Raw genomic sequence first — 9,797 nt, 5'->3', positions numbered from 1 at the left:
CGGTCAAATTTGTCGTATTTTAGTTTGAATTTTCTATATTATATTAGCGTTGATAGCGATTAATGGTACAAATTAGTTAATTAAAGTTTTTGGCTTTAAAATATGTACACATATATACATTTATATACTTATATATTTAAAAGTCAACTTTGGTCAACGTCCGTCTCGATCCCCATCTCGATCTCGTCTAGAAAGTCTCGACTTTTTAGGACCCGACCATTTCGACCCCGTCTCGCGATTCAAAGATAAAATCGCCCCAACCAAACGTATAGGAGTATTTACGTAATTTGGTAAACCCTGATAAAACCCAAACATATTATCCTCTTGTACCTTCAGTATGTTGTGTTTATTTTGGATAATATACAGATAGTGATGGCGTCTGCTTCTTCTCTAATAATTTCTTCAACAGTTCCATTCTCATTTTCATCTTCTTTAAATTATGTTTCAATTCCCATTTTGCGTTACCAGATTACCACTTCTTATAAAAGATCCAATCTCCATAAAAGTTCCTTTAGGTTCTCCATAAACCCTTTAGGAAGAAACCCTAAAATCCTAGTTGTTAAAGCTGCTGAATACAAATTTCCAGACCCAATTCCAGAATTCGCTGAATCGGTAAGATTACCATCATCAATTATTTTACTAATTTTATTTTATATTTCCAGGTTATTGATTTATGTGGTATGCCCTCTATGTGTTTGTTATAATGCCTCTGTGAATTTTGGATGGTTTAGGAGACTGAGAAATTTAGGGATCATCTCATCGAGAAACTATCTAAAAAAGATGTATTTGAAGAGTCTCTTGATGAAGTGGTTGATATATGTACTGAGGTATACACAAAAAATTTAATCTTCAAGTGTCGATTTTCTTGATTTTTGCATTCATATTGGTATCATTGTTTCTAAATTCTGAAAGTGCTTGAATTTGTGTTGGGTGTATGACAAAATGATGTGAATAGATCTTTGCAAAGTTCATGAATGAGGAATATGGTGGGCCGGGGACGCTTATGGTTGATCCATTTTGGGAAATGGCTGATACTATAAACGAGAGCGAATTACCTGGAGGGCCACAAGCTGCTCGTGCTGCAGTTAAATGGGCTCAAGATCACGTCGATAAAGACTGGAAAGAATGGAATGGTGAATAGCTTATAACCAAAAATCGTACAGACGTACACCAACGATTGTGATCTTTGAGTGCATTGGATTAGCTGTTCACTTCTAGTGTTTAGATTAATCTCGTTAAGGTATCAAATGTCTGCAAGATGTCATGGTAGAATAGTGTTATGTTGTATTCTCTACTAGATAGATGTCACAGAACATGTAATTTGTATAATAGATCAAGTTTTGTTGCTGTATGTTTTTATATTCAATCATTTTAAATCCTCCCTTTCTAACTTAAGGAGGTGACTCCAAGCTTAATTGTCGGTCCAGCGTAGAAATCAGCTAAACTTATGTGGCACACGACTATCATTCGATTGTCAATCCTGGTAACACGAGGATTTGCAGTTCATATGTAGTGACAATTTTGGAAAAGTAAAGAGTTTAGTCTTAATCTGCTGTGTCACAAGAGAAGTTTATAAATTTTGTTCGCCAATTAAGTGATCTTAGCAGATTTTAATGCGTTGTAGTGGACACGATTGTTGTTGCTGACTTGCTGTTTTGGTATCAATCCTTTTGATATTGATTGATTCATCAGCCACCTCATTTGTGACATTCTAATGTTTATCTAAAGACATTTATTTTTCCAAACTCTACCATCATACGGAGTATGTAACTAATAACATTATTTTTTATCTATTACACTATATACTTATACTATATACTATATATGCATAATAAAATAAACCGATCGCTAATTCATTCCATGTCAAGTTATAAAACTTCAATAAGTATTAGCCATCTGTTTTGATCATATCTTGATCCCCACAGAATGTGACGTCCCTATCCGGGATATATAAGTTGTGAGAAGATGTCTTTTGTATTTAGTATACAATATTCGTATCATACGGATACCTGTCTCAACTAGGGATGGCAATGGATGTTCCATTCATGGACATTCACCCGATCCGATCCATTTATAATGGATATGGATGCTGTAAATGGACGATTAATGGATACGGATATGGATGTGGATGATCTAAATATTTCGTGGATCGGATATGAATGACAATTTTTCATCCGCGGATATATCCATTACTACCCGAAATACATTTATATATACATATATACGTACTAAAATATATGCATATACATCTACATATGGATATAAATATACATATAACCTACAAATTCTTAAAACTTTAACGAAAATAAGGGTTATGATAGTCACAATTATTAAATTTCTACTAATAATATTCAAAGTTAAATATTTAGATTAGTTTAAACGTATATTTACTTATATTATAGTGTATTTTGCTCATTTAAAATCACAATCGACGAAAATTTCAATCGAAACATATGTAACAAATCAAAAACATAAAATTTTAAATATTTACATTTGTTATAATCTATATTAAATTGATAAAATAGTCGTTAGATTAACATTTCATTCGATATCCAATGAATATCCATTAACCCGCTTAATCCATCGGATATGGATATGGACGGATGAACTGAAATTAAATGGATATGGATATGGATATGGATGAACAAAAATTAAATGGATATGGATGTGGATATGGCATCATCCGATCCATATCCGATCCATTGCCATCCCTAGTCTCAGCCATATTTCCATAAACGATGTCTTTTATATGTCTTTTATATTCGGTATACGGTATCATCGTATCATATGATACCGTTCTCAACCAGATTTCTATAAGCGTGGTCAATACCATCAAGGGTTTGTAGCCGTTCAACGGTGCGGATGATGCTATGAGGCTGCAAACAATGTGTAACCTCTTCAGGCCGTGGCAACATGTATGCGCTGCACTTGACATTGTGCATACATTATAGATATGTCACGTGGGCTCAACATTTCAACTATAAATTGATTGTTAAGCTGAGCACACAACTCAGGCTTAGTACAGCTCATTACACAACTCATGCTCACTACACAACTTCAAGCAATGTGTAACCTCTGTCAAACTCGGTACACAATTCACTCGAGTTCACTATCGAGTCGAACCCTAGTAGATTAATTTTAGACAAAATTTCATTCCCCGTCCCTGAACTTTACATCAACTTTGACTCCCTGTCATTTTTCTTTTTTTTTGTGCATTCCTCGTCCCTAATGTATCAAAAATCTATATCCCTCCTCCTCCCGTCTACTTTCTGTCTATTTTTCCGTTAACACATATCACGTAAAGATCATGTGAGGGTATTTTTGTCTTTGTTAAAAACAAATAATTCATTTTTTTTATCCATCTGACTTCTGACTTCTACAGTACCGAATCCATCTTTTCTCTCTCCTAAACTTGTACTGTACAAATTGATCTTTATCTTCATCGATTCTCAATCTTCATCTTCAACGTCTCGTATCATCATCTGTTCATTATCATCGAATATAACCTTCATCATCTCACAGCATTAACAACACACAAATTCATCTCCAATCGATATCATTTTATCTTCATGTTCATCGTTCGACCTAAAACATCAAGTTTTAAGCTCTCTGGATCGATTTAACTGTTTTCATGACAAATTAATCATTGATACAAGTTTCTAAATACCTATAAAAGCTTCGTAAGAATTCAATTTGAATCAATTTCAACATTTAATCGAGAATTCCAATCAGGTTGACTTTTCATAAAAGTCAAAGCTCTTCGAATTGATGACGTAGATGTTGTTTCAGCTGCATTTGATGATTCACGAGTGTTATTGGAAGGATTTGCGACATATTTCGTGAAGGAATCACATCCTGAAATCAACTGAATCGAACTTTTACTTTTGGTGTTCTTCATTGCAAAAACAATTGATGGCAATGGATGCTTTAATTTCATGCTTTAATTCAAATAGTTGATGGCAATGGATGCTTTAATTTCATGCTACTCAAATCATTTTCCCCATTTTGTTCTTTAGTCCCTAACTTTTATCAATCAATAACCCTCTGATCTGAATATGGGATGGCAATGGATGCTGGATAATATCAGTACTTATTATCTTATTATTACTCCTTATTATTTATTTAATTTATTTTTCTTCTAATCTTTGAATTTTTTGTTGTGCAATTGAATCCATTATGTTTAGTGTACATATTCATTTTGATTCTTGCGTAATTTATGGAAGAAGAAGTATGAATTTGATTTTATTAGGGCTTATGATTTATAATTCGGTACTAAATTGAATATTGAGGAAGAAGACATAATTACGCTCCTTGTCCTGTAATTTAATGACCTTTTTACCCTCACATGCTCTGCACGTGATAGGAGGGTAACGGCAAAATAGACAGAAAATAGACGGGAGGACGAGGGATGTAGATTTCCGATATATTAGGGACGAGGAATGCACAAAAAAAAAGAAAAAGGGCATAGAGTCAAAGTTGATGTAAAGTTCAGTAGTGAGGAATGAAATTTTTTCTTAATTTTACACATAGTTGATTTATTACTTAATTAAGGAGTATTACTTAACTTCTAAATTTGAAAGATGACAAGAATTAATTGCAAATTATTAATTTCTTTATTCTCTGGTATTTATTTGAACTCAAAAATACATAAACATATATAAAAATATTATCTCATTCCTTTCCCAAATATAAATCCTAATTTAGTGCAAGAAAAGTGAGATTTCATAAACTAATCTCTATGAAGCTTTCGTAGTAGCATTGTTTATTGCTTGCAAAAAACAAATTAAGCAAATAAGTTTTCTTTAAATCTACTAATTTTTGAAAATTCATGCATCGCCCTCCCTAAACCCTAAATTAAACCCTTGCTTTTCAGTTTCACTTCAGTAACCGATTGCGCACTAAACCTCCGTTCCCTCCAGCATCGCCGTTCGCCGGAGACTTCTCTCCCACTCCGCCCTCAGTCGTCGGCGGGATTGAAGAATTAAAACAGGTAGTATTATTTTCCATTCAACATATTTTCATCTTAATTTGTACTCTATTATGTCACACTTATACTGTATTTATGCTAATTAGGTATTCATTTGTCTAACAAAGAATTGTTAACTTTATAATGGTTTGCTGAGGATTATGTAATCACAAAAATAAAATATACAATCATAAAGTGAGTATTTAGCTGTTTGTGATAGCATAAAAAATGTTAACATCATAATGATTAGCTGAGGATTATGTAATCAATAGAAATAATCATGAAAAGAGATACGGAGTAATGTTTAGTTGTTTACCATAACAAAAAAGGGTTTCTTCACCATGATTTGCTGAAGATCATATAATTACAAAATAAAGATAAAAAAGAGCATAAAATGCTAAGTTATTGGTGATGAAGAAGAATTTATTGTTACAGAGTTGTAAGTCTGGGAGAGGACTTTGTGTGATGAATTCGTTATTTAATGCGGCTTTATTTGCAAGGACAAATATCAATCTTGTTGCCACTGCCAGATGTTTATCTAATGGACTCAGACAAAGTAGAAAAATTGATCATCATACTACATTCATCACTGCAGAAAACGGATTCTTTGTAACGAGGTTTCGTGTTACTCGTCATTGTTACTCTACTAATACAACTACCCGTCGTGTTCGCAAATCTAAGACGAAAAGTTCAGAATCTAAAATGGAGAAAATGATGAGTGAAGAGAAGAACGCTTTCTTTGTTGTACGTAAAGGGGATCTTGTTGGTGTTTACAAGACATTAAGTGATTGTCAAGCTCAAGTTGGATCATCGGTATATTATTGCATCTGATCATTTCTCTAATTTCTTAATTTATGACTTTGTTTGTTTTAACAGATCACAAAAATTAACAGTTCACATATTTTTGTGTGATTCTGATAGGTATGTGATCCTCCTGTTAGTGTGTATAAAGGCTACACCATGCCTAAAGAAGCCGAAGAATGTATGACATCATGTGGGCTTAAAAATGCACTTTATTCGATTAGGGCTGCAGATTTAACCGAAGAACTATTTGGAAATCTCGTTGCTTGTCCTTATCAGGTAAGATAAAATCATTAAACGTGAATTTCGTATAGAACTATTTATATTAGACCCTAATATATAAATTTCTAAGTTTGCTTCTTTTTGTTGATTAGTAACCTATGTAAATTATCTTTTTATTAGCAGCCACCACATTTTGCCTTAGGAGAACAGTCGAGCAGTCATTTATCAAAGAGAACGTCTCAGGAAGTTTTGGGATTGCAAACTGGGGTAAGCTTATTGTATCAGATTAACAACTGTGGTGTGTGTTACCATTTTCGTAACTAAAAATTTTTGTTTTATAACTATAGGTGTTTCTGAACAAGAAGTAAATTTTATTGTATCTTTTATTTATTTTTATTTTTTTTGGAAATATAGCGTCTTCGCCTCTGTCTCTGTTGTTTGTTATCTAATGGTGTTTTGTAAATTACTTGCAGGAAGCCTTTTTGACACCTATATCAGATGTTCCTGCAAGGAAGCATGCTAAGTTGGAACATCCTGCAAATCAAGCTGTAACTGGTAATGTGAGTAATGATGATGATACAGGGTGCTGTTTGTTTTTTAAGATGTTTTTGTCTGAATATCTGCGGATCATGTCTGTAAAGAAGATGTGGTCTGAAGGTCTGTATGCTGAATATTGAAGACTGTTTGTTTTTAGGTCTGCAACATAACTTAATTCTGTCTGCAGCACTTAGAAGCACATTTCTAAGTCTGCGAGGCTGCAGACATAATAAGACATAATTTTATCTTATGTCTTCAGAAAAACAAACTGTCTGCAATCAAAACGTCTGCGTGTCCGCAGACATAAGACATAATAAGGACGGGAAAACAAACAACACCCTAATGTTTGCATGCGAATTTTCTGTAACCAAACATCCTAGCTGAAAGTGAACCCTCTTGTTGTTTATTCATTGTCCGAGTTTTTAGTGGGGCTTGCATGCATATGCATCTCATATCATCTGCACATGGTTCCAGTTTTTCTGTTGCGTTTTAGATTATCTATTTTGGCATCACATAAGAAGTAAAATGCTTTTCAAACTGCATTTCAGTTTTGTGTTTTTAAGTTAAAATTATAGGAGATGCTTTAGGATGTCATGTTGTTGGTGTATCGAGATCTAATTTCTACTGCAACTTTAAGTATCAACCAAGAATCATCAATACAATGGCAATACCTGTTTCATGTCTACAACCTTTCTATTGCAATAGTCGTATATCAGTCACTGAATAAAGCTGAGTGGCAATTACAACCCATTTACTTATGATTGTGAGTCAATCTTGCCCAATTCATTCTAGAAAAAACCTGTTTCCATCTGTGCCTATTATGACCTGTTACCTAACATTTACATCATGCTACATGTACTTTATTGTCACGAGATTGACCCCACGATTATTACACTACTTTCCCATTCAGTTGCTAAATTATTCCAGTAGATGACTTCCTGTTTTTGTATTCCTTTTTCTAGAAGTCACAATATTCATGCGTATTTATATTACAGCGCACTTGTATTCTTGAGTTCGATGGTGCGTCTAAAGGAAACCCTGGACAAGCGGGGGCAGGCGCTGTTCTACGCACTGATGATGGAAGTGTGGTACACACCTAATTTTCATTTTAATTGGGTTTTTTTTTTCTTTTTTTTTTCTTTTTCTGCAGTTCCAAAAAAATGTTTTTTTTTTTTTTTTTTATTTCTTTTTCTGATGTACCAAAAGAAAATTGTTTTTTTTTTTTCTTTCTTTTTCTGATGGTCCCAAAAAAAATATTGTTTTTTTCCTTTGTCTTTTATGATACTCAATAGCTATAACTTGGTTTTGTAGATTTGTAGGTTGCGTGAAGGTTTAGGTATAGCAACGAATAATGTTGCTGAATATCGAGCTATGATTCTAGGGTTGAAAGTTGCTCTTAGCAAAGGGTTTACAAGTATTCGAGTTCTAGGCGATTCAAAATTGGTTTGCATGCAGGTATCGTTTTTGTTCATATACACACTGGATCAATATTTGCTTATGGCTTTTGTTCTTTTTATGATTATTCTTATTTTTTGTTAAATTATGGTTCAGGTTCAAGGTCTATGGAAGGTTAAAAATCAGAACATTATCAAGTGGTACGAAGAAGCAAAGAGACTAAAGGATAAGTTTGTTGGTTTCCAGATTGATCACGTTTTAAGGGTACAGTTACACACTTCAAATGCTTTTATTATTATGTGGTTTTAATATTCATTGATTATAAAAAATTACAACCAAGTCTTATTTTGGGCCAAATACAATATTACTAGAGTGTTATGATATGAATGACAAGTTGATGTTAAACAAATTAAAACATTTCAAGATACTTATGTTAATGTTTCTGAATAGTATTTTGAAATAACTTGTCATATTAATGTATGCAATTTTGCAACATTTGGTTATGCATTGTATTTTGAACCAGACCAACATTATTATCTTATTTCTATGCAATTTTATGTAAAAATAGGTAATAGGGACTAGTAACTTTCATATGTGGAACCATTTTATATTTATTTTTCTTTTAAATTTCGTGTAGGACTTGAACGCAGATGCAGATACTCAAGCAAACTATGCTGTGGATCTTGCAGGTGTGACTTCTTGTCCCTTATTCAAATACTCAAGAAAACTTACCCATTTTGCCACCTTTATAATTGTTGACTTATCTTACAATAACATGCCCATGATGCTGCAGATGGTCAGATTCAGGAAATCAATACATAACGTTTATGAAGGAAAACGAAACCAAATTCAGGTTCATTGTCATCGGGTCTACAAATTTTTGATTATCCCTTCTAATTTAATGGCAAACAAACAACCAGGATAATTATGCTCGTTCATTTTTTTGTTTTTTTGAAAGTTAATTAGGAGTATTATTGAGCTTATTGTTAAATCAATTATGAACTTTTTTGGGCTTTAATTTTAATCAGTCTGCCAAGGGGTTCGAATGATGGTTTATTAAGTTTTTTGAGTGCGTTACAAGTTGTAAAACGTTGTGAAACCCGTGGGGTACAGAAATTTACTTGTTGAAGTTACTGAAACTTGAGCCTTTTCTATGCCAATAGACGGGGTCATAGGTTATGTTTAATTGTAAGTTTAAGGTACAGGTTATATCATTTTTACAACAACAAAACCCAATACCATATGTGTGGGGTATGGGGAGGTGAGATCTAGACAATCATTATTCTAGAATAAAGAATAGTCATTTCCTCGCCTGGAGTGAAACACTCCAAGAGTAGAGAAACTTTTTCTCTGTTCGACGGATAAAGATATTGCTTTCAAGAGAACCTTTGGTAAAAAAAAATAGGAAAATTTTTAAAAATAATAAAAATAAATAGAAAATAAATAGAAAAATAAAAAAATAATATTAATAAGACACTATGAAAATGATAGTATCAATATGATTTTTGTTCTTGCATAAGTAATAATCTTGTACGCTTGATTACAAAAACTGTGAAGTTGTAGGTAGTTCTCAACTTTCCTTTTCAAGAGAACGAACGGAACATGTATCTGTTCTTGATGTTTTTCCTTGTACAGTTGGTACCCATTTGTGTAACCAGTGTCATCTGAAAAGACTAAACTCTCAACAAAAGTTAAGATCACTCTTTATCCTTGTTGGAAAATCGTGTGTACTTTTACCAAAACAGATTAACGCAGCGGATAGTTAAAATAATAATCTTTTATTATTTTATGAACAAAATTTAACAAGATTAAATTTTCACTTATTTAATGAAACATGCACATGATTAACGATCCCAAAAATCCAGTTACACCATAA

General features: G+C 32.9%; 2 protein-coding genes across 6 annotated transcripts; both read left to right on the top strand.

Moving 5' to 3' along the window:
* Positions 1-320: 320 nt before the first annotated feature.
* Positions 321-1,351, top strand: LOC139850281 (protein PLASTID REDOX INSENSITIVE 2, chloroplastic). Its single transcript, XM_071839870.1, has 3 exons — positions 321-612; positions 732-827; positions 956-1,351. The coding sequence occupies exons 1-3, from the start codon at positions 373-375 to the stop codon at positions 1,139-1,141; spliced, it is 522 nt and encodes a 173-aa protein (XP_071695971.1). The 5' UTR covers positions 321-372; the 3' UTR covers positions 1,142-1,351.
* Positions 1,352-4,369: 3,018 nt separating this feature from the next.
* LOC139847565 (uncharacterized) lies at positions 4,370-9,030 on the top strand. Of its 5 annotated transcripts, none has more exons than XM_071837253.1 (10): positions 4,370-4,990; positions 5,402-5,779; positions 5,888-6,046; positions 6,170-6,256; positions 6,463-6,549; positions 7,522-7,614; positions 7,838-7,981; positions 8,078-8,185; positions 8,559-8,610; positions 8,715-9,030. In XM_071837253.1, exons 2-10 carry the CDS (start codon positions 5,432-5,434, stop codon positions 8,741-8,743), a joined length of 1,107 nt encoding a protein of 368 aa, XP_071693354.1. In that variant the 5' UTR covers positions 4,370-4,990; positions 5,402-5,431; the 3' UTR covers positions 8,744-9,030. The 5 variants fall into 5 exon arrangements, with proteins under 5 accessions (XP_071693354.1, XP_071693352.1, XP_071693353.1 ...); XM_071837255.1 differs by having other exon boundaries at positions 4,577-4,990; positions 5,562-5,779; XM_071837254.1 differs by having other exon boundaries at positions 4,577-4,990; positions 5,467-5,779.
* The last annotated feature ends 767 nt before the right edge of the window (positions 9,031-9,797 follow it).

This window comes from Rutidosis leptorrhynchoides, chromosome 5 (assembly GCF_046630445.1).
Source record: "Rutidosis leptorrhynchoides isolate AG116_Rl617_1_P2 chromosome 5, CSIRO_AGI_Rlap_v1, whole genome shotgun sequence".
NCBI lineage: Eukaryota > Viridiplantae > Streptophyta > Magnoliopsida > Asterales > Asteraceae > Rutidosis > Rutidosis leptorrhynchoides.
Note: the sequence above shows the minus strand (reverse complement) of the source record. Positions and strands in the feature narration are given on the sequence as shown.

Bases quoted from the DNA above. Each gene is read 5' to 3' on its own strand.
- LOC139850281 (XM_071839870.1), top strand. From the start codon at position 373: ATGGCGTCTGCTTCTTCTCTAATAATTTCTTCAACAGTTCCATTCTCA. The intron at 613-731 runs GTAAGATTACCA...TGGATGGTTTAG, and splicing joins TTCCAGAATTCGCTGAATCG to GAGACTGAGAAATTTAGGGA. The intron at 828-955 runs GTATACACAAAA...TGATGTGAATAG, and splicing joins TGGTTGATATATGTACTGAG to ATCTTTGCAAAGTTCATGAA.
- LOC139847565 (XM_071837251.1), top strand. From the start codon at position 5,378: ATGAAGAAGAATTTATTGTTACAGAGTTGTAAGTCTGGGAGAGGACTT. The intron at 6,257-6,462 runs GTAAGCTTATTG...AATTACTTGCAG, and splicing joins TTTTGGGATTGCAAACTGGG to GAAGCCTTTTTGACACCTAT. The intron at 6,550-7,521 runs GTGAGTAATGAT...TTTATATTACAG, and splicing joins ATCAAGCTGTAACTGGTAAT to CGCACTTGTATTCTTGAGTT.